Raw genomic sequence first — 24028 nt, forward strand, 5'->3', positions numbered from 1 at the left:
ATTAAAACATATGAAAAAAAATCGCTTAGTTTTTTTTTTTCTTCACTATTAGTTAAATGTGCTTTTATTGAAATCATAAATTTAGGTGAAATAATTTCACAAATGAACAATATTATTTTTGACATGCTGTTTTTAAAACACAAATCTTATTTAAAAAGAATACATTGTGGTGTACTCCTTAGGAATATAAAGTAGTTCATACAAGTTAGCCCAAGACAAGAAGTTATTTAGCATTTTCTTTTTATATTTGTAGTATCGGAGTTAAAATTTATGTGCCTCGATTAATTCTACAAAATATGGTGAGACACAAATGTTACATTAGCACATGTGTGAACCTCTATGATAAATGAATATATGAGGTTATTTCTCTTGGTATTGCTTACTATCTTTTTATATAATAGATTGTTCATCTCCTTTCGTGGATGTAGGTCGATTGATCCAAACATGAAAAATATTCTCTATATTTCTCGTTTATCTTCTTCCTTATCTGCATGTGACACTAGATTATTTCAGTCCTAACAAGTATTACAGATGAAAGAAATCACAATAATCAATCGAAAGTATCTTTCTATTGAAATATGTTTATGAAGTTGGACCAAATAATATATTTAATCCTCAAGATCTCCTAATTCAACAAAAAAGATGGATTGATTAGTTTTCCAATGAGGTAAATGCAGAACCAATTCCTTCTGTAATTTTAAAACATAACATTCCCATTCAAGAACTGCAGCTGAAAAAGTATCCCAATCAAATTCATACTCCATGTCCTTGATAGTTTTCGAGTGGCCAAAGAAGCGTTCTGCGAGTTGAAGATCCTTCAGAAACACAGATTTCAGATGATCTATTTCTGTTTTTTGTGTCTGGGAAGTCGGAGTTATATTTGGAGACGTTCCTTCGACTTTTGTCTTTAAATTGGAGAACTTCCAGAGATAGAACTGCACCATCTGCCCATACAAAGAAGTTGAATATGAAATCCACCAACCAATTCATCAAAGAGATATATATTGGTCAAAAACAAACCTGAAATTTCACTTTTTTGGGAGTTTCATACCTGAATTATCAGGTGTTGGTGTTGGTGTTTGTATTTCCTACCTGAACTATCACCAACTATTTATCAAAACACATCTCGAAGCTGATCAAACCATGTGTTTGAATACAATCGCCAAAAGGTGCATGAAAACTTAATTTGCCCATAAAATTGTCCACATGGCAGCTGACTCGTTAATTTCTAGGTGTGTTTTGATAAATAGTTAGGAAACGCAAAGACCTGGTAGTTCTGATAGGAAACTCACAAAAAAATGATACTTCAACTGTTTTTGACCATCATCCCGTTAATCAAATACTAGCATATATGTTTCGAATGAGACATTAGAAACTTCGACTTCAAAACCTTCCTATTAGGCTCAAGGAATTGATGCAAAACTCAGTAGGATTTTTGAAGAATGACTAAACAGTTGGCAGTTTCGTAAAGTTGACTCCAGATTAGGACTATTTTACATGATTTCTGATGATTTAATACTGAAAAAGCCATACTAATCACTTCAAGGACAAGATTAAAGGAAGGTACCTGAAGTGCATGCATTATATTAAGAAATTGGGGTTCGAACATTTTGCTTTCTCGTGCTATAAGTAGTGGTCCTGACAGTAACTCCAGTAAGTTGTAAGAGGATTCTGATTCTGATAAATGGAAAGTCTTCTGAAATGGATAGATATCGAATCCAAGAACACGCAATCTTCCGCAGCGTATATCAAATCCGGACGAGAAACTTGAAGCTTTGTCTGGTGGAAACCAGTACATATTGATGGATCCTGGCACAGGTATATATGAATGCAACTTGCTTTCTGCAACACCCAATAAATCTGGTGAGAGAGATGAGATGAGTTTAGGATCTTCATCATAAGATGCATCACGGCTGAACCATAAAGTAAGTGTAATTCGCTCCCCTTCAGTAATCTGTATGGAAGAACCAGTGAATTAGAAAAAGAGAAGGGGGCATATAGTTAGTGGTAAGGTTGCGTAGACCTTACCCTCCTCAGATCCCACTTGTGGGATTACATGGGGTTTGTTATTGTTGTTGGTTTGTATCAACCATAATGGCAGGGCATTAACAATGAATACAAACTAATGCTAACTTAAGGTAACAAGATCAACTTACAATCCACCCCAACAAAATAAAACAGGTGCGACCATTTACTTAAAAGTGAAACACAGATTTGTGCAGGCCACTCAGATCGAAGGGTTAAGCAACAGAGCGTACAACATAACAAGCTAAAATCAAGTCCATAACAAAATAAGAGGGATTGGAGTCAAGTGAAAGACACACACAAAGAGGTTTTTATCTTTTGTAAAAGAAGAGAGAGGATACCTCATCAACAGAATGTATATTCCGGTCATCAGCCGTGTACATGATAACATCCTAATGAGATAGAATTATCATCAGCAAGGAAGAGCAGTTAAAAAAAGGGGAGGAAGATAAAATAGAAATTGTTCAAAAGACCAGAATCAAGATAATATAATATTAACATTTGAAATATCGATCTTCACTGTAGATCAATAAACTATAGGCAGCTAGCAAATTATAACTTGCATCAGAGCTGACAGAACTAACAGACTTGTTCAAGATTTACATTGCATAGGAACAGAAAACGGATTTCCGTTGCAAGCAACCATACAAAATGCCAGAGAATGTTACATATTCAAGATGTAGCTTAAGTAGTCAAATGCACAATCAAGTCCGCGAATCACTTACACCAGTCATGGGCACAATGTCTGCAGGTTCTCCATCCTTGAAGTGAAAGATACCACCTTTGAAATCCGCATCATAGCTATTTAAATAACACACTGCCTTCAACAAAAGAATTAAGCATTGTCAGTCTGAGTAAATGAACAAGGACCTCAAGATTTCTGACATAGCCATGATATAGTGATTCTAGCACCTCTCAATTCTCATTACTTTAATGTTCTGCAAATATCAGATATCTAACTTCCGCTAACAGACCGATATCCATAATGAACCCATTTGATTAATCGCTCAGCTAACACATTTTGACCTTATGTACAAGGCAGATGTTATATTCACTCAGCACACTAGACCATAAGAAGCTATAATCCAGATGGCAATATTTCTTTCTTTTTTTCCCTCTCATTTTCAAAAAGAAAATATTGACATAATCTGCCACTTTTTATCATGCACAGGGGACATGTAAGATTTCCTGACAAAACTTCTTAACAGGCATTGATGTCACCACCAGAGAGTAATGAAATTCACCTAGAGTCTTCTTTCATAATCCCACTTCTCTGACTAACAGTCTCGGCCAAGATTCTGAAAGCCGAAAGTGTTTTTTATTTTTTAAAATTAGTGCTTAGTTTAGAGAGTTGATGATATTTTCACTCAACAAGATGATATTTTTCGTCCCCATTTGTTCAATATTCCTACTAGTATCTCCAACTTCTATAAAACTGACAATAGGATCCAGAATAAGGAGGATTATATGGGTATACTTGAAAGAGAAGACTGGTCGGCACTCAGCACATCCCCTCAAAGTGACTATGGTTTCTTTTCTACCTTCCAATCTCTTTCAAATTTCTCAATCACACCTTGTCATGATCTCTCTAAATTCTCACTCGAAGGCATCCTCAAATGTCTGTTAGGTAGTCAACCTACCTTGCACCCAAGCTTCTGATTCGAATTATGAACTCATGAACTAACCCAACTAAAATGAACTTTAACTTCTCCATGTTTGATATGAAGTCCATATATTGCTTCAAATCACACCAAGTTCCCTAGGAAGCAAAACCCATACAAAATAATGAGTGTACATCCACAAATAAATAAGTACCAAACTGACACATGGTGTCCCTACCTGTTATCCGACCTAAATCCACTTACGCAACTACTCTTACAGGTCTGTCACTAGTTTATTGTAAGATTCCCACGACGAAATAATACAGTAATGGGGAGAGATGATCCCCTTGACTAATCCCCGCCCCAAAAGTCAGCTACTGCTTCATTAATCATGAAAACAGAAATAAACCTAAGTGAAGAATTTAACTATATAACTCATTGTCAACTGCAAGGCCTTTTGGTCTTCATCTCTAGGGAGATACGATACATCTTGATGATATCGATCATATTACTATGTTATACTGGATGAATTTGAGCAGAAGTCAGCTTTTGTTCTCCAAACCAAATGTGAATAGTGGCTGTCAGCTTTTGTCTGTCCTGCATATTCACCAACCCCAGGAAGGGGAAGGGTGTATTTTCTACATTTATTGGCTATACTAATAACAGGAAGCTGCAAAACGAAGCAATACATTGTTGATAACATAAAATTAACAATATGTAGCAAATAACGACAGAAAAACACAACAAGAAGTAAAGAACGCACCGCAAAATCCCGTTGTTTAAGGTATGGTCTATTATCATCACTGTGCCAACCGATACTTGCTCCTCTACACCAGCTGTAATCCATACAGAACATTATACAAATAGCTCCATAGCAGTCAAGACTTATAATTCACTATGATCAACAACAGGAAGGATAAAATCCTGAAGGAGAAACAATGTGATTGATACTACATTGGGGAAATATATCTTCTAATGTGACAAGAAATGTCTCAACTTGTCCAAGAAACTCATGTTCTATACCAAACTGACACAAAGTCTTTTTCCTACTTGGACAGGTTATCTCTCTTTATTCTACTCGACTATCTACTCTCGAAATTGAAGAGACACATACAACGATATCAGCTAGCCCTCATTTCAAAATAGCTGCAAAAGACTGTATATGAATCCAATACGAATTCCAGACAGATTATTTATACATATTAAATGACTTTTTAATACAATACAGAGTTTGAGCCTAGCTACTCGATGCTGCCAACCCGTAACCACAATGTTGTCTCTGCAAAGGCTTGAGATGGACCATGCTTTAGTTAAATTAGGCAAAATTTCGATAACTCTCTGCCTAATTTAGCTTGGTAAAAAGGATATGATCATAAGTAAGTATAGAAGGGAAAGAAATGGAGTCTCAACCTGATCAGACCAGTGAATTCGACAAACAACTCGTACTGGCAACCAAAATACTCTTCTGCTTTCTCCCTTAGCCTCTCTACCACACACCCATAAAGCAAAAATCAAAGATTAAGTAAAAATTAACAAAAAAATCAACTTTGTACTGAAATTACCTGGTAAACAGAAACTACTAAAACAACAAGTGTAATCCACAAGTGAGGTCTAAGGAGATTAGAGTATACACAAACCTTACCCCTACCTTTAATAGGCCATTAAAAGGTTGATTGTCAAATAGTCTCTCAACTAATACTCGCTCCGTTTCAATTTGTTTATCCTACTTTCCTTCTACCGTTTCAGAAGATATGCTTCTTTCTTCCTTTTATGGGCAAATCTTTATTAACTTGCATGTTTAAAACCAGAAAACAAAAAGGTATTTTGATATATGTTTCATCCAAGACTACAAACATTCAAATTTTACTCCCTTAAACTCAGTGTCAACTCAAAACATGACAAACAAATTAAAACTGACAGAGTAGTTATTATCTCAAAAAGTCATACATTCATGATTCCAAACAAAGAAAGAGACTTCATAAGATAAATAAACTTTTAGTCGGAGTAACCATATGAGAAATCAACTCGCCAAAAAACAGAAATTGACAATTAGATTTCAAGAATAGACAAATTGGAGCAAAAAGATTAAAGAAACCTCTGATTGGAATGATGGGCATGATGAAATGGGCACAATTAGTTGCAATAAGATGAGATAAAGTTGTAGAAAACACATTTGGCCTGTACCCTACTGTACAACAACTCTTGTGTATAAACTCTAACTCCTGCAATTAACAAACAAAAACATTAAAAATCACATACACTATGTAAAATTATCAAAAGAATGAATTTTTTTTTCTTCAAACTTTTTACTCTTTAAAGTTTGTAAATTAGGGAAATTGGACCTTGCAAAGATCTAGAGGAAGAAAGTTATGGAGAATGAGACGAGGGTGTTCACTATCTGCCATTATTGGAACTTCATCAACAGCTTATTTTAGGGCCACTTGTAAACCCCACAAAACTTGTATTTTTGTTTTTAGATTGAAATCCCATTAAATTATATATATTTTGTTATAATAGTGTGAAATAAATAAATATTTCTAATTTTCTATATAATATAGTTAGGTAATTTATTCGGCTTTGCACGGGCATAAATAATCTTCTTAAATTTTTGAACAATTTTTTCAAGAATCGATCATTATAAGAATAAAAAGAGCAAATTTTTTTATGTTTCAAAACATTTCAATGGAAATTAAGTGATTTGACATTATCACAAATCTAAAGAATTGTAAATATATATTGAATGATTAAAAATATCTAGATATCTTTTACACAATTTATCATAATATATGTTTGATAATGTGATTGTGTTGTTAAAATTGAGTGATGTTTTTATATAGAAATCAAACATATTTTCTCTTTTTGTACATGAAAAAAGACAATAATTTTATGGTTAAAATAACTCTGGTGAAAAAAAATATGTAAAAATTTTGATAGTCAATATTAATTATAACTAAGTTAAGACCATTAAGAATATACTGGTACAACAACATAAATAATTTTTTTAAAGAGAAAATCACTTGTTTAGTGGCTACTTTTACAGTCATTAGTGGCGACAAAGGTTGCCACTAATACACAATTTTAGTGACGACTTTTACAGGCATTAGCGGCGACAAATGTTGCTACTAAAACATACTTTCAGTAGCGACTGCTATAGGCATTAGCGCGACAAATGTTGCTACTAAAACATACTTTCAGTAGCGACTCCTATAGGCATTAGCGGCGACAAAGGTTGCCACTAAACACAATTTTAGTAGCGACTTGTATAGGCCACTGAAACATACTTTCAGTAGCGACTCTTATGGGTATTAGCGGCGACAAAGGTTGCCACTAAAACATACTTCCAGTAGCGACTCTTATGGGTATTAGTGGCGACAAAGGTTGCCACTAAAACACACTTTCAGTACGACTCTTATGGTATTAGCGGCGAAAAAGGTTGCCACTAAAATTTCTTTTAGTGGCAACTCTTATGGGCATTTGCGGCGATAATGTTGCCACTAAAACAACTTTCAGTGGCGATTCTTATGGGCATTGGCGGCGACAAAGGTTGCACTAAAACATACTTTCAGTGGCAATCTTATGGGCATTAGCGGCGACAAAGGTTGACTAAAACAACTTTCAGTAGCGACTTTTGGGTATTAGCGGCGACAAAAGTTGCCACTAAAACACACTTCAGTAGTGACTTTTATGGGTATTAGCGGCGACAATGGTTGCCACTAAAACACACTTTCTTGTGGAGACTCTTATAGGCATTGGCGGCAACAAAGGTTGCCACCAAAGGACATCTTAAGTAGCGACTTTTATAGACATTAGCGGCGAAGAAGGTTGCCACTAAAACACACTTTTAGTGGCGACTCTTATCGGCATTGCTGGCGACAAAGGTTGCCACTAAAACACACTTTTAATGGCGACTCTTATAGGCATTGGCGGCGACGAAAGTTGCCACTAAAATACACTTTTAGTGGCGACTTTTATAAGCATTGGTGGTGACAAAGGTTGCCACCTATAAAAGTATTTGCCTCCAAAAGGAATCCTAGAATTCCGTCAGTTTTCTGGCCCTCCGTATCTAAAGATAGATGGCTAAAGGGCAGGTTCCACAGCTAACTAAGAAGGCGATTGATTGGCTGAGTCAAAGCTTCATGCCCTTCTTGAATTGCAATCATTGAGTTACACTTAGCGACTTTTATAGGTATTGGCGGTGACAAAGGTTGCCACTAAAACACATTTTTAGTGACGATAAGTGTCACAATTTTTTTTTTAAAAGTCATAACTATTTATTAAAGTCGTTACTTTTCAATAAAAGAAACATTTTCTTGTAAAAATCGCAACTTTTCATTGAAATCACAATTTTTTATACATAACTTTTTATGAAAAGAAATGCCAATTTTAAAAATAAATAAATTAAAAATAAAATTTGATTTGATGGCTGGGGTTAAGAATTTCTTTTTATATAATTAAATAAAATAGGCAGACACGTCAACTGCTGTCTGTTAGAGGTGTCTGAACTGTATATTAAATTTGTTGAAAAAATACCTTAAATTAATTTTTGTTAAAAAAAGAAAAACACAACTGCAAAACCTGATTGGAACTGATCGGAGCAGGCTTCATATTCAATATCAGGTTTGTTCCCTTTTATGATTTTAGTTTTACTTTTTACTAATTATTTTCTTTGTTCTAAACAAAAGATTTGATTTTTATCATGTGGGTGTGATCTAAATTGGCTAAAATTGTATTGGGATTTCTGTAAAAGTTTATGGGATCAGTGTTATTGGTGATTTTTTTAGGTGATTTTGTGAAAAGATTAGATTTTTATCATCTGGGTGTTATCAAATTGGTTAAATTGTATTGGGGTTAATGTAAAAATTTATGGGATTGGAGTTATTGGGTGATTTTTTTAGGTTTGGTGGATTTTAAGGTGATTTGTTGGTAAAAAGTGAAGCAGCCATAGTGATGTTGCACTAATCTTTTAGCACAGAGAATAAATCACCATGGATTCATATGAATCAACAAAAACAGTTAGGACCAAGGTTATAAGGGGATGATTCGTTTAGGACTTTTATCGAACTGTTCATCTGCACCTTAGACAACCCCTTTTAGTTCCATTTCAAACGCGAATAAATTCAACTTATTTCCACAATCTTCCCTAGAATCATGATACTGAAAGATGGCTTTCATCCTTCGCCTTGTTCTGGTTGTCACTGACGGTTTTTTCAAGAAGTCTTTGACCAGTGTCGTATGCTGCTGTTGTGAATGGTTCAGGGAATTTGTTGCTGCTTTTCAGCTTATGGCTTCTGGAGGTCGTCATCCATTTGCTTACAACAAATGCATGAATATTTTCAATGAGGACTAGACACTAAGACCTTATTCATTCCTTGTCAAATGTTTACAGCCGACTTAATTTTTGGTTTACTCACTGACAGTGTTGATTACTTCTATGTTTGGAGATGCTGAGCCTCCTGTATCTTTGATATTTCTCCTTGTTTCATCTCTACTAGTCCTCACAGTTGGTTTAGGCGAACAACATCACATTGTCTAGTCCATCAAAGCTGTTGTGTTCTTAAATAATGGAGTGGGGATTTTCGATATTGGAGAAGGCAATGATATGCCAGCAAGAAAGTCAATGGATGAGAAAATGACTGTCCCCTGTATTACTTTTTGGACTGACTCTTTATCTGTTCTATGGTACACTAATCTACTACCTTTCCATGAGGATATACTATCAGCTATTCTAGTGTTCTCAACTTCTTTAAGAATCTGTTACATGGCCTTGAATTCGCACTAATTAATTGTTATACGGAATTCCGTTGAGGAGTTGGATCAACCATTTAACAGTAATCATCAACTAATGCTCTGGCTTGGAAAGCAGAAGCGAATATCTGTGTTGCATCTTAGTTACGAAATTGTTATTACACTACTCCCTAATGGAATTTAGACAGAGAAGCATGTTTCACTTTACGAGAGTGATAGTTTTTCACTGTTGACATTTCTGCACTTGAACCTTGAGGACAAGGTTCGTATTCAGGAGGGTGGTATTGTTATGAACGGGCCAGGACCAGTATGGGCAAACCAGCTCAACACCGAATTAAGAGACTATGTTTGGGATCCGAGTTGATAAATATGACTTGTGGAGCAAATTAGACTTATGCAGATGGTTGAGAACCTAGTCCTCTCATCCCTTTGCTTTGAGTTTAAGCTTCTCATCTCCCTTCTAGTTATATTCTTCAATAGTTTCCTTGTGAGTTCCATTTTCCCATTTAACTTTGAGTGTAGTGATTATAATATTTGAGTGTTTCTATTGTGAAACTGGAGTTGTTACAGAAAATATGTTGTTGATAATGCTTGCTTATCTGGTGAATGTAGATCCGATACGTTTCCTGTAACAATAAACAAATGGAGAGAAAGGGTGAGAAACAATTTAGATGGTGCAAACCAACGGAATATTTGTGGTTGGAAAGATTCAAGCAACAAAACTAGAACACATCATCAGTTAGAAGAACATTGCTAGGTAGTAGGTTTTAGTTCTTTCATTTTTTTCTATCTGATCTTCTGTATCTGCACCGGATTTTAGTTGTTGGCTTTCATATAGTGCTCCATAATTTTGTTAGTTGGTTGCATCATCCAGTATTTTGTTAGTCTAGATTTGAAGTTTTTATAACTTTTTGAAAACTAATATGGAGGTCTTTGCTTTCTGTTTTCTTGCATTGGCTTTGACACTGACATAGAAAAGTAGTTTAATTCCAAAGGAATGATCATAATATCAACTAACATTGGACATCCATGTGGACATCCATGTAGGCCGTGAAGTTTCATGTTAACAATGCATTTGTTTGTGACTTTCTACACACTTGGCCTCTCAGCCAAAAAATATTTACAGCCCCTAGCTGATGTACATAAATTATACACGGCAACTCTCTCTCTCTCTCTCTCTCACACACACACACACATATATATATACTGTGTAAAAATCTCGTTGTTGTTTTATAGATGTAGATCAATTTGGGATGGGGGCGGGGGTGAGAGAATAACACAGAAGCCATTTCTGTAATATTGTTAGCAAACTTTCTCCTTACAACCAAAGAATGCAAAATATTTCACTCACCTACCAACATTGAAATTCTTTTGCCACTCACCAACCAAACACTGGAAAATAAGTAAGAAAACCTCTTATTTTCCTTCAAATCAAAGACACCCTGATAGTTAATTGAGTTGGCTTCTTAATGTTTCAGTCGTTGACTTCTATTATATGTTAATCAATGAAAAACTTTAGTCTCCTCTATTACTCACATCAAATTAATGCATCACTGCAGATCCAATGAAACATATCGTGAAGATTTTGGCGTTATTGCTTGCAGTAACTGCTGTTTGGATAGGCTTGTTGCAGACATCAACTATTCCAGAGAGCTATACCTGGCTGGTGAGCTCTTATTGACTGACCATCTTTCTGTTACCTTTGGGCTTTGGCAAAGTTTCTTACTTTTCAGTGATTCTTAGTTTATTGCTATCGCTGTTGCAGTTGCCTCTATACCTCATTGTGTCCCTTGGTTGCTATGGTCTGTTAATGGTTGGTGTTGGTCTAATGAATTTTCCCACGTGTCCTCAAGAGGCTCTTTTCTTACAGCAGGTACAGTTGCACTTTTCATTCAAGAAATATTGCATACCTATGTTGCTCGAACTCTTCAAAAATGTTGACGGGTTGGTGCAAGATCCTCCAGAAGTGGAGGGTGGTTAACATTTTTGGAGAATCCAAGCAATAGTTGCCTACTTTTCTGCTAGCTGACAAGGTTATTATTAGCCAAGATAGTGCCGAGGAATTAAGGGCTTAGGCTTCTTAGCATTTCATTGCGAATAAAAGGATCATATTATTGGAAAAAGGGTCCAGACAAGGATGATAAGAACATAACTAAATAATACATATCTTATCGTTGTTCATTTGCTGTTTCTTCTGTAGGATATTGTTGAAGCCAGGGAATTCTTGAAGAAAAAAGGGGTAGACGTTGGTTCTGATTGAATGTTGTTTAAGTCGTGATCTCGGTTGTTCAACATATGGAGAAACACATACAGCGAAGATGAAAAACAGTTAGTAGTATGCTTCAAGTAGGAACATAACTGTCCTAATCTTCTAATGCCCCCATCTACACCATTCAACAACTGACCCTACTCGAAGATGTTTTTACTTTTATTTCTTATGTAATACTCTAATATATTCTTTTCGAGTTTTGTTTTGAGGTAGAACATGTACATCATGATCATGATGGAGGTACCTTTTGACCCATTAAGGCTTCAAGCTAGTAGTTGAAGTCAAGACCAAAGAGAACAAGAGCCATTGATTTTTCTCGACTCTTTTGGTTGTTTTACCAGTTTTTGATCTTCTATGTTTAGCATCCAGTGTATTTTCAAATACTTATTTGATTGAAATCCTTGAGTCGGGGGTCTATTGGAAATAGTCTCTCTACCACCTATAAGGTAGGGGCATGATCCTCGTGGGACTACACCAAGTATGTCATCCTCGTTATGGTTGAGAGCCAAGTTATTGTGGGAGATGCCAATGTTTTAAGGAAGATATGAGTATACACATCGAATCTCTGACCTTGTCGTTTGGTTAAGCCCGTCTTATCTTCTCATTAGGTGATATATTTCATTTGTTCAACTTAGGGTTGGGCAAAGTAACAGTTAAACCAATCACTCGAACCGATAATTGGGTTATTGGGTTGATTGTACGGGTTTTAGATGTAGTATGTCACTGATTTCATCTGAACTCGATTCTTTTAATATGTAAATTTTTTTGTAAATTACAACAAAGTACTTGGGCATTCCTCACACAGGCAAGATTTGGGGGAAGGGCCAGATGTTGATGTAGACAGTACCCTTATACAAGCATTAGTTGTTAATTTCACGGCTTGAATTTATAATCATATCGAAGCTTCAAGTAATTTTTCTAAGTATTGACTATCAATCTTTTTTATGTTCTGAAAGGCGACTCCATTCTGAAAGCTTGAATTCAAGACCTCTAATAGAATACAAATGCTCGAATTCGAGACTTTAGTGAAGAATTAATATGTATTTACCACCTCACCCAACATTTGGCAAAACAAATGACCAAACTTTCCAATCCTATTATTCTTCCTTAAAAGAATATAAATAAAAAAGATAATAATATGGTCTTTAGATTTCCAGCAGTCACAATCAAAAACTTTGGATTTTTGCAGCCAACCATTTGACAAATGGTCCTCACAACATGACAAGAGAGGCCTAAAAAACTTATAATAAGACATCATGAGTAGCAACAAACATGCTTAAAGAACACACAAAAGTATAATAAATAATCTTTGTACTATTCATGCATTTATTAATGTGTCACAAAAAAAGTACACAAAATCACCAACAAGTTGAATTTATAAATTAAAGGCCCAAACAACAAAATACATCAACTAGAACATGGCTTGGGACCCCTATATAGGTATGACATATATACATACCCCAACAATATATCCTCTATTCACATGTGAAAATAACAAAACCTCAAATGATCATATCATCATGTGACTATATAGAGAAAAACTTATGGGATTGGGTCTTTTTTCTTTTACATAAAGGATACATCATCATCACCCTTCAACTTTGGTCTGCTCCGGTGATGTCGTCTCCCATGATGGTGGTGGGATCCTCCAAATGTAACGGGGTCAAAGGCTCGGAGTCGTTCGGCTTCCTTAGGGTCGATCACGCACTCGGGAGGAGGGACCTTGTACCTGGTCTTGTCATAGCAGTATGAATATTGCATTTGCTTCTTTCTGAAGTTCTCCATCTTTCGTCTTTGGTCAAGGGTGATATCGGTAGGGATCGTTGGAGTTTTTGGCGTAGTGTTGTCACATTTGGATGACAGTTCGATTGGATCAACCGCGCATCCGTGGAGGATGAAATCGGAGAACTCAGCGATATACGGGGCGTATTTGTAATTGACTTTGTATTTTCCACCATTTGTAGCCCAATTAGAACCATCCCATATTGTAGCTATCAAGGACATTGGCTTAGATGGGAAGTCCCCACCCATGGCTTTTGTCCTCTTGATCTCTCTTATGGGGACATTATCTACATAAAAGCTGCAACAAGATGCAAAACAACACAAATACAAACAAAACAGAATCAGGGAGGCATATTTGAAGAGTTCACAAAGTACATGATAGCTATGTTGCTCGGACTCTCCAAAAATGTTGTAGCGTCTGTCTGATCCGTCCGGATATACACTAATTTTGGAGGATCAGACAAACAATAGGCTGCATATTTGAAGAGTCCGCGCAATATTTGCATTGCTAGCATAAAACAAACCCAATGCAATCCCACAAATGTGGTTTGAGAGACTAATGTATACGTAGACCTTACCCCATTCCTTATTGACGGCCAAGTCCTCGACGAGCACAACCATCATAATAGGGAATGTACCATCTTAAGCAAAATAATAATAAGAAACAAACAAAAGATTCCCATAGTCCCATGCCAACAAAAGGGTATGTTAAGAAAGGCCTTGTCACTCATGTACATTCATTGACACAAAAAATCAATCAAAAATCTTGTGACAACATATCAGAACAAAATTTCTAGTCACACATTGTTCTATTCATTTGATTCTTCAGCTTAACTATTAAAAACAAATAATTCAAAAAGTTTGGTAATAATTGTTGTACTTATTATACAAAATTAGTTAAAAACAGAAACATGTGCATCACAAAACACAGACATCTAAATGAACCTTTACTCATAAAAGAAACCATTTTAATAGCTGGATGTGAAAACTCATGGTATGACAAACAAAAAAGTTGTTACAACCTAACTCTCTAAAAATGTTCTCGTACTCGTACTCATAGCCCCTGTCAAATCCTCCAAAAATCCACTATATTTCGAGTCCGAGCAACATAGGTTACAAACCACACCAGTGACGGAACCAGGATATTCACCAAGGGAATTCAAGCCAAGGGGGTTCAATATCTATGATATATGATGTAATTTTTCAACCTAGCTCCGCCCCGTAGACCATACATGATCAAAATTAGGAATGAAACATTAAAAGGGCAGAGATATTAACTTACATGATCAAATTCTCAGTCCAAAGGATACTGTATTGATGAAAATCTTCAGAAGGATCAAACCAAAGTCCATATCTTTCTTCTCTGCCAACATTTGTGCTACCATTCCCATAAATATTAGTCTGAATTCTCCAGTCTTTGCCTCTAATATTTCCCAAAAACTCAAAATCAATTTCATCATGGTTCTTCTCAAACATATCCCCATTAGACATCTGTCATCAACAAACTTTAGTAAAAGTTCAACAAAAAAATCAAGATTTTAGTTTTCATTATTAACACAACTTGAAAATTACCAATTCCCATTAGATTGGTTAAAAAACCATTCAAAGGGAGAAATCTACAAAATTAATTAACAGTTCAAAAATCATCAAGAAGAGTCTGAAAAGAACAGAACTTTCACCTCTTGGAAGAAAAAGCTACTAATTTATTATTATAAACACAATTTCCATTAGATGATTAAAAACACATTCTTTAAAGGTAAAAATGATTTTATAAACTGAGGAAAAAGGTGATATATTTACAAAAAATTCATCAAGAATCCATATGGACAACTGAAACAAAAAAATCAAAACTTTCACTCATGGGAAGCAAAAACTTGTACTAATTAACATAATGAAAAATAAAACTATTGGTTCATTTCATTAACATAACACAGACTGAAAATTAACTATTTAAACATCATTGCAAGGTTAAAAATCCAATCTTTACACAAGAAAATTTTACAAAATAAATTAACATATGAAAAAATCATCAAGAATCCATATGGGAGTGGAAAAAAAAACAGAAAAAATCAAAACTTTCACTCATGACAAGTAAAAAACTTCTAATTTATACAAAAAAAATCAATTACTTAGTTAATAATAACTTACATAAAATGCAACAACAACACCAGCTGTATAATCTGCAGGTAACTTAATAGAAGCACTAAAAAATCCATGAAAATAAAGGTCTTGAGACACAAATCCAGCCCCTGCAAAACACCTCATCCATTAAAAAAACACCAAAAAAACAATAAATAAATTAATTCTCCTTAATAAAACATATTTTTTAACAAACCTGTTCTTTTGTCAAGAGAAATATGAACTGATTTTCCATCTTTAAGGATCATAAGATTATTATCACCAAATAAATGAGAGTAACCTTCATCAAAAGCTAAAATTGGCAGATTTCTTGAAAACCCAGAAACCAAAACAAGAATACAAGACAAAAATATGAAAAAGAACATATAATAGTTCACCATTTTTATTTTCTATTTTTTGGGTATTTTCTTTTTCCTTTACACCTTTTATCAGTTATGAACACCCAAAGATTAATTCTTTTTTGTTGTATTTTTCTATAGAGTTGTAATGCATGAGAAGTGGGGGAAAAAATGAAGTCTCATCAGTCTCCACAGAAGAGAGGAAGAAGAAGAAGAGAAAAATGGACTTATTTTGATTGAGAAAAAAAAAAGACACCAAAAAAAAAAGGGAAGAGAGGCTATATTTTATGGGGTGGTGAGACTTTTAGGTATGAGTTTTTGACTCACAAAATAAAAAATTAGTAATTAAAAAAAGTTTGGATTTTGAGTTTTTGGTTTAAAAAAAGTATTTTTTGTTTGGGAGTATTTTTCTTTTAAATAGAGTTGTAACGAGTGTTTACTATAAATCAATATATACATAATTTCATTTAATTATATGGAGTCATCACTTGTTCATAGAAATTTTAATAGTTTAATAGTTTAGTTGGTTAAAATTTCAATTATCAGATAACTTGTTCGATCTAAATTAGCATTATTTATGTATTAAAAACACATTAGATTAAATAGATGGTGATATGAGGAAAAAAAAAACTTATAATTGGTGATATCAACTTAAAAATGTGTTCTAATATATAAATAGTGATAGTTTGGAATCTTTAAATATAAACTTCTCTTAAAAAAAAGAGCCTTTTATAGTTTTATTAGATTCCTATGAAATTATGGGGGGGGGGGGGGTTTTCTGGCTGTGAAAAATGGATTAATTTTCTTTTGTTGATTCTCTCTTTGTATTTTTTAAAAATTAAGTGGCTACAAGAAAAAGATATTTTTATTTTTTTTTAAAAAAAAATAGAGGCTAGAAATTGGGGAAAAAGGAAAATTGATTCATCCTTTTTTTTGGCTTTTACATTTTACAACTAAGATAAACAACTAATGCAAGGAATTAATTATTCTGGAATTTCTTTTATTTTTTGGGTGTTGTATTTTCAAAAAACACTAGGGTAAAATTTTAAATTTAAAAAGTGTTTTTTTTTAATTTTATAATAGTTGCCAACTGTTTTTTTTTTCTTTTTGAGACAATAAGGAAATTTGTAATAATAAGTCTATAAAATAAAAACTGGTTTAAAAATGGACAACAAGAAAAGCATGAAAGATGTAAAATTAGCACTAAAATGAAATGTATTTTTTTCTCTCCATCCTTGTTTTGATAAATGGCAAGGATAGATTCAAAATTCAAAAAATTTCAATTCCTATAATTATCTTAAATTAATATAAAATAATAAATATTTATTAATATTTGATAAATTTTTATCTGTAAATTAAATAAATCTACTAAATTCACGTGGATCCGTAATTGATACGATATATTCGCCCCGTCAAATAAACCTCCTAAATTAAAAAATGAAAAAGAAGTTTGGTGAAATGAGGAGAAAAAGAAAAGGAAAATTGGGAAAAGGTAAACTTGGATTCTGAATATTAAATTATTACTAGCCTAACTTGGAGAACTTAAAAACAGAAATAAATAACTATTTAATTAAAATCACATGTTTTTGGCTGACTCGTTAGATGTTTGTACCTCTAATTAATAAAATGATGTTAGGAGAATGTCTTTTGGCCTAATTTTAATAATGAGAAAAGAGTGGCATTTGACTAATTAAAGCTTTTCTCATTTGACTAAAAACTACTTAAAATTAGTCATTATCCTTGATTAAGTTCTTCATATACTAAATCTTCTTGTGCCTAGTTCATTTTTGGTAGTTAACTCTCTTAATCACATCCATGTAATGATAATTAAAGCATAGAAAAATGTAATTAATTTACTTTTCAGGTTTACTAACGATAACACATTTCATATAATGTTTACTAACGATAACACATTTCATATAATTTCGTAAATAAAGTTCGAAAAGGAAATGAGAAATAATATACTCTCCCACTCATGTTTGCTACAAATAGTTGGTTATTTTAAAAATTATGGGGAAAAAATTACTCTATTTTATCCATAGTGTTCATTAAAAAAAATTGCATATAAGTTATTCATTTTTGTTATAACTTTGTAAAAAGTTATTATGTATGAATATGGTAGAACATGTGACTCGATTGGTGAAATATAATTTAATTTCATCTTAAAAGCATGATTTTAAGAAAGCTTCTTGCTTGATTGATTTTTCTTGTGCCTAATTCATATTTGATATTATCACACTTAATCACATTTTAGGGATAATAAAGTAGTGGCTCCAATTAAACATAGAAATAATTTGGTTTGGCAACTAAAGTTGGCATCTAAGCTAATATAGATGAGGACATCCTTGTAGAATAAATTATTTAGAAAAATCATGAAAGAGCCAAAAAAAAAAGTTGTTTAAAACATAATTAGACAAGGTAATTCCAATATTATGCTACTACTTGTTACTAAATTGAAGCAGTAAAATTATTTAGGACTATAGTCTATAACCACTTTTTGAACTTTTCTTAATGTAAATTTTTATTACTATTCCCAAAATCCTAACACATGATAATACTTTTACAATTATGATTATTTTCTTAACAGAAAAAATGAATTATGGCATTAAGGGGCTACTTGATTCATATACATAGCTACAATTTTGCAAAAGTTTATATATGACATTTATCAAATTTATTTTCGGGTCTTGAATGTGAAATATCTTATTAAAATTAACATATACATTAAATATTTCACTAGGTTGTCTGTTAAATATGTTTGAGCTAAATTACAATTATCAAAACAAACATTTTGCTAGCTATTGGACCAAAAAGTGCAATTATCCATATGAGTTTTTACCTTTGATATTTGGTACAAATTTAAATTAATTGAAACTTTAAAACGAGTATCTAAGCATTAAATAAGAAACTTAAAATGACTCATTTGTTTTTAATTAGAGATTTTGGATTTAAACTCTAATATAAAATATTTTCTACTTTAATAAAATATACGTGACATGTATCTAAACTAATCAGAATTTCAAAACGAATTATACCAAGCGAAAAAAAAAGGTCACGAGATATCCTACTTCCCTAGCATTAGAACATAACCCAAGGATTACTCTTTAACCTCAATAGAAGTGTTAAAAGTCAAAAAGTAATTAGCCCTAATTACTATTAGCAGCCATTAACAAATATAGAATAAAGATCACAATATTTCAATTTGTCATTCAATTATTGAATCCTTCTTTTCTACCCTTTTTGACCATACTTTTACTCTAATAGCATTTAATTTTTTTTTTTCCACTTTATCCCTCTAAGAAGTCTTTGACAAAAAGTACTAAAATTGCCACAAACGCAAAGGTAACCCCTTTTAAAAAAATAAAAATGCTCACGCAAAGATTAAGAAGTGGGGTCATCATATGATTAATTTTTTAAAAATATTTTATTTTATAATAAGGTTGAATCATTAGCTTTAAAAATAATGATAGATAATGCTTTTTGGACTAGAAAGTGGTTTCTCTTTCTTTTCCTCAACTTATAATTTATTTATCACCATATGTGGTTAATTATTGGCTTTTAATTTAGCAATTTTTTAAGATTTTTTAAATTATTTTTCAATTTCCCATCTCACATTTATATTATGTCCCAATTAAATTCAAATTTATAACTCTTGTAGTTTTATCTTTTTCGATTTCTATTTTGATTATCAATATTATTTTGTTATATTTAAAACTTTTTCAGATTGCTTTATCTTGTCATGTTTAATTTTTTTTTTGACGAAAGTCCATTAAAAACAAATTAAATTTAATTTTATCATTTTAAATTTATAGTATAATTGTTTCCTATATAAAAATTGGACAGTTTTGTTTACAGTGGTAACCATCCCACGCGCCGACCTTTTTCGGTTGATTGTTTACTTTTCAAAAGTACCCCTAATAAGGTTAATAGAATCTCAATTTTAGATATTCGTAAAAGAACTCGATTGAATTCACGTTCACGTAAAACGTCTTCCAACGAAAAACACTTCCTACTAAAAAAATTCATAACTTGGATATGAGTCATTTGATAATGAAAATAACAACTTCATCCACGATATCACATTATTTGCTAGTGTGTGAAACTCAATTTGATTCCACTTTATATTAGTAACTCCTTCCTTTAGTACTCCCTTCGTTCCTATTTATGTGTCATCTTATTAAATATAAATGTTTCTTAATATTTGATTTCGCGAAATGACACTATTCTTCCCATTTAATAAGAGATTTATTAACCTTGAAAGTACATCAATTTGACCAACATAGGAAAATTAAATAATTTATTCATGTTCATTGATCAAATTAATTCATTTTATTTAAAACTTAACTTTAAAAAAATACTAAATAAAAATACAATAGTAAATTTAATTAATTTTTTAGGCGATATTAAATCTATAATAATGACATATAAATAAGAACTAAAGAAGTTATTAGTGCCAAAAATAACATGAGGCTTTATAGACTACAAAAAGAATAACCATTATTCTTTGTACAATTATATAAATTTTAGAATACCTATGACATTAGGTATTTTTGTACCTAATAATTACATCCATTCTACTAATGCAAGTTCATGCACTTTTAGCCACTTCGTGATCAATAATAGTAGTAATATAATTATGTAATCGTTATTTTTTAATTACATGTGTCAAGTTTAAAATAAATAAAGAGTGTATTTTGAGTTATTAATTTTTTAAATAATAGATAAAATTAAAATCGACTAATAAAAATGAATGAATACTTGTGCTCTTACGCGTGGGGTGGCGCTAGTTTAGCAAGTAGAGCAATTAGCGCCGGCAGGGCTAATGACAAGTGGCATACCACTTTATAAATTTTGAGATTTGACATTTACTTAATGCATGTCCATGTCACCACCACTAGCCGTTGCAAAGTGGGTCCCACACTAAATGAAAAAGTCGGAACGCGTATCACCAACTGTTATGTTGAAGTAGTAAGTACTCGTCTATCATATAATGTCAGGTCTTAAACTCGGCTTCCAAGCTTCTAACATGACGATGTTTTGCTAGGGGAGCTCATTAACCTCTAAAATGAGACTCTTTTATATAAATTTGAATTAGTTAGATCTCGAATCGAACACGGAGTAGAAAATGACTCTCTTGACTAGAGAGGAGCGAAAATCATGGGGCCTTTTTTTTTAAGACCGAAGTTAACGGCCTCAATTCTGTTAAAGATGTGAAAGCTTTGATTAAGTTGGACTTTAACTAATCATAGTAACGACCGTTGAGGATAATTTTATCTTACCTTTGCTAAATGGGAAAGATTAGTCCTAACGAGATTTCTGATGTTAAATGTGTATAAATAGATATTAAATTTATATTAAATTAAATAATTAAAAATACATATTCAGTTTAACATAATACACCTAAAATAACACGTAAGATGTCATTGAATGCATGTATCTTCTAAAAGTTGATTTACTCCAATCTCTAAAGTATTTGTTTAGCTCCGAAAATACTCACTAGCTCGAAAACATGTCCTACACCATCAAAAATGAACAATTACCTTGTATCGATATATATAACTTTTGAAACTTGTATTAAACATTGTCATAACATTTGAATTTACTATTTTTGATTAAGAAAAATATTGAAATGTACCAGTTTTGATTATGTCACAACTTCTATTTGTTTTCTTGTTTTTGTAATTATTCAAGAAAATATTGAGATCCCAAATGCATTGTAAATGATGCTAATGTTAATTTCTCTTTTTTGATAGTGCACACGTGAGAGTTTGTATGTCCAATGTCAGAAAATGTTTTATTATATACTTGTATTCTTTTTATAAATTAAAAACTCAAATAGCTAAAAGGAATCCTTAAAAGTAGAAAAAAGCTTTTTATGTATATTGGATATCCCAATGTTGAGGGTATAATTCCATGCATGTCCTAAAAATCTTGTTATGTTTTTCTTTTCATCACACAATTTTTTAATTACAAACAATTTAATTTTAGTAAATATATATATATATATATATATATATGTTTCTAATTAAGAGAAATTGTCTATACGAGCATCAATCAAAAATAATTAATATATATATATATATATATATATATATATATATATATATATATATATTACATATTGGATATCCCAATGTTAAGGGTATAATCCCATGCATGTCCTAACTAAAAATCTTGTTATATTTTTCTTTTCATCACACAATTTTTTAATTACAAACAATTTAATTTTAGTAAATATATATATATATATATATATATATATATGTTTCTAACTAAGAGAAACTGTCTATCGATATCGACGAGCATCAATCAGAAATAATATATATATATATATATATATATATATATATATATATATTATTTCTGATTGATGCTCGTCGATATCGATAGACAGTTTCTCTTAGTTAGAAACATATATGTAGTTATCTAATATCTTTAGTTATTCATGAATAATATCACTAAATGTTGTAGTAATTAGATCGTTAATATTTTTTCATTCTTAATTAAATGTTATGATTTCAAACTTTAGAGTAAAATTACTTGTGATAGATAGTATTTTATTATCTTTATAAAAAACTTTCTGGTATGAATTTGAATTACTGTAATCCTAATATGAACACTAAACAATTCTGTTATAGTTTATTAGAGTAAATTAACATTTAATTTTAAAATTTATTCATTAAAATGTGATGCCTTTCGGTGTACATTTACAACCGTTATAAATAATTATTTTAAAAAAATGTATAAAGAACCGACAACAAAATCTCAAAGAAATGATTATTCACACTAAAAAACAATTTAGTAGTTACAAGTTTGTCTCTTCAAACATCAATTGACCATCCACATTTCCCCCCCTATTATATTATATATTTTCAAATGTTGAAAAAAAAAACACTTTATTTGTGGTTGCATCATAGATCGATGTGTTACTTGAGTAAAAATATTTTTTTAAAATAATTTTTTTATATTTTTACGAAATAAATATAAAATTTATTTATATTTTATCCTATTAATTCGAGACTTTGTATATATGTATATATTACTCTAGGCGTATATGTTATTGCAAGTAATTTCTTGTGTATTCGATGTATAATAAATTTTTAAGATACTTAGAAGTTATCTAAGGATTAATATGTTAATCAAGAATTGTTAGGTTTCAATTCAAAATCCAAGCTAAAAATACTAGGCAATTCTACCCTGTGATCCATTCTTGATAGAATAAGGTATATCAGTCTAATTGTATCGATAAAAATGACTCATATATACTCATAAAATTAATTTAAAATACGATAAACGAATAAAGATTATTATAAATATAAATTCCACCGAAAAGTGCAAAGTTGAGAAAAATGTTATTCTTTTTTTGTTATGGTGGGGGTTCATTGCCTTTGAAATTTCACCCACTACAATATTTCTTCATAGTTTTCACAAAAATATAATCTTTTAGTCATTTTCTAGGACCCATCAACTTATATATATTCCAGACAAATATCAAGTGACAAGACAATTTTTAAACTCATAAAATAAAATATTTTTTTTCCTCCCAAAGGAATTGATGAGTTGGCATAAGACAGCTAGGATTTTTATAAAAATGAAGTTGAAAGATGCTTTAGTATATAGTTGGTGACAGTTAAGTTATTGTTGGACTTACTATAAGGTTCTAGATAAGAAGAAACTTCCACAAATATGCTTGAGAAAGTACTTAAATAAATTCGTTAAGGTGATTGAGTTGATTAAGCAGGTTATATCTTAAGTGTGCATTCTCGCATAGATAGAATCGGAATAGTTCAGTGTACATTCTTCTCGAAAATTATATAATGTATAAAAGTTTAATAGAGTGTGAAAATTTGTACACTCATTATTACTTTTTTAATTACAAGAATTTGAAAAGTAACTATTTTTGAATTTTACTTACGTTATTTCTTTTAATAATCTTTATACATCACGAAATTAAGTTAATATCGAATATAAATTTTTCTTTCTTTGAATTCATCATTGCTTTCCTTTTATCTCCCAATACAAATAAAATGCATCAAACCACAATAGGTTTCTCTTTCTCTCCACACCTTAATAAGATCTAGAAATCATAGCTCTCATTTATTTATTTATTTATTTTTATCATCATTGCA

At 31.8% G+C, this 24028-nt stretch overlaps 3 protein-coding genes across 5 annotated transcripts; 1 reads left to right on the top strand and 2 right to left on the bottom strand.

Moving 5' to 3' along the window:
• Window positions 1-550: 550 nt before the first annotated feature.
• LOC101261647 (uncharacterized) lies at window positions 551-6136 on the bottom strand. Its single transcript, XM_004228707.5, has 8 exons — window positions 5969-6136; window positions 5722-5848; window positions 5037-5112; window positions 4390-4462; window positions 2751-2846; window positions 2367-2417; window positions 1568-1954; window positions 551-944 (listed from the first exon to the last, which is right to left on the bottom strand). Exons 1-8 carry the CDS (start codon window positions 6029-6031, stop codon window positions 609-611), a joined length of 1209 nt encoding a protein of 402 aa, XP_004228755.1. The 5' UTR covers window positions 6032-6136; the 3' UTR covers window positions 551-608.
• Window positions 6137-8088: 1952 nt separating this feature from the next.
• On the top strand, window positions 8089-11960 carry LOC101261146 (dolichol-phosphate mannose synthase subunit 3). Of its 3 annotated transcripts, none has more exons than XM_026029016.2 (5): window positions 8133-8243; window positions 9984-10128; window positions 10931-11037; window positions 11137-11244; window positions 11572-11960. In XM_026029016.2, the coding sequence occupies exons 3-5, from the start codon at window positions 10936-10938 to the stop codon at window positions 11629-11631; spliced, it is 270 nt and encodes an 89-aa protein (XP_025884801.1). In that variant the 5' UTR covers window positions 8133-8243; window positions 9984-10128; window positions 10931-10935; the 3' UTR covers window positions 11632-11960. The 3 variants fall into 3 exon arrangements, with proteins under 3 accessions (XP_004228754.1, XP_025884801.1, XP_010316503.1); XM_010318201.4 differs by having other exon boundaries at window positions 8236-9858; XM_004228706.5 differs by lacking the exon at window positions 9984-10128 and having other exon boundaries at window positions 8089-8243.
• Window positions 11961-12934: 974 nt separating this feature from the next.
• On the bottom strand, window positions 12935-16347 carry LOC101260851 (probable xyloglucan endotransglucosylase/hydrolase protein 28). Its single transcript, XM_004228704.5, has 4 exons — window positions 15758-16347; window positions 15571-15671; window positions 14705-14913; window positions 12935-13720 (listed from the first exon to the last, which is right to left on the bottom strand). The coding sequence occupies exons 1-4, from the start codon at window positions 15939-15941 to the stop codon at window positions 13207-13209; spliced, it is 1008 nt and encodes a 335-aa protein (XP_004228752.1). The 5' UTR covers window positions 15942-16347; the 3' UTR covers window positions 12935-13206.
• Between the last annotated feature and the right edge of the window lie 7681 nt (window positions 16348-24028).

This window comes from Solanum lycopersicum, chromosome 1 (assembly GCF_036512215.1).
Source record: "Solanum lycopersicum chromosome 1, SLM_r2.1".
NCBI lineage: Eukaryota > Viridiplantae > Streptophyta > Magnoliopsida > Solanales > Solanaceae > Solanum > Solanum lycopersicum.

What these genes read in the sequence shown, in the direction of transcription:
- LOC101260851 (XM_004228704.5), bottom strand. Translation starts at nt 15,941, where the DNA reads ATGGTGAACTATTATATGTTCTTTTTCATATTTTTGTCTTGTATTCTT. An exon ending in TTCTCTTGACAAAAGAACAG is followed by an intron (nt 15,672 to 15,757) that starts GTTTGTTAAAAA and finishes GGTGTTTTGCAG; the next exon opens with GGGCTGGATTTGTGTCTCAA. An exon ending in TGGACTGAGAATTTGATCAT is followed by an intron (nt 13,721 to 14,704) that starts GTAAGTTAATAT and finishes ATCTTGTTGCAG; the next exon opens with CTTTTATGTAGATAATGTCC.
- LOC101261146 (XM_004228706.5), top strand. Translation starts at nt 10,936, where the DNA reads ATGAAACATATCGTGAAGATTTTGGCGTTATTGCTTGCAGTAACTGCT. An exon ending in CAGAGAGCTATACCTGGCTG is followed by an intron (nt 11,038 to 11,136) that starts GTGAGCTCTTAT and finishes TCGCTGTTGCAG; the next exon opens with TTGCCTCTATACCTCATTGT. An exon ending in AGGCTCTTTTCTTACAGCAG is followed by an intron (nt 11,245 to 11,571) that starts GTACAGTTGCAC and finishes TTTCTTCTGTAG; the next exon opens with GATATTGTTGAAGCCAGGGA.
- LOC101261647 (XM_004228707.5), bottom strand. Translation starts at nt 6,031, where the DNA reads ATGGCAGATAGTGAACACCCTCGTCTCATTCTCCATAACTTTCTTCCT. An exon ending in TTAAACAACGGGATTTTGCG is followed by an intron (nt 2,847 to 4,389) that starts GTGCGTTCTTTA and finishes CTTTTGTTGAAG; the next exon opens with GCAGTGTGTTATTTAAATAG. An exon ending in ATATACATTCTGTTGATGAG is followed by an intron (nt 1,955 to 2,366) that starts GTATCCTCTCTC and finishes TCTTCCATACAG; the next exon opens with ATTACTGAAGGGGAGCGAAT.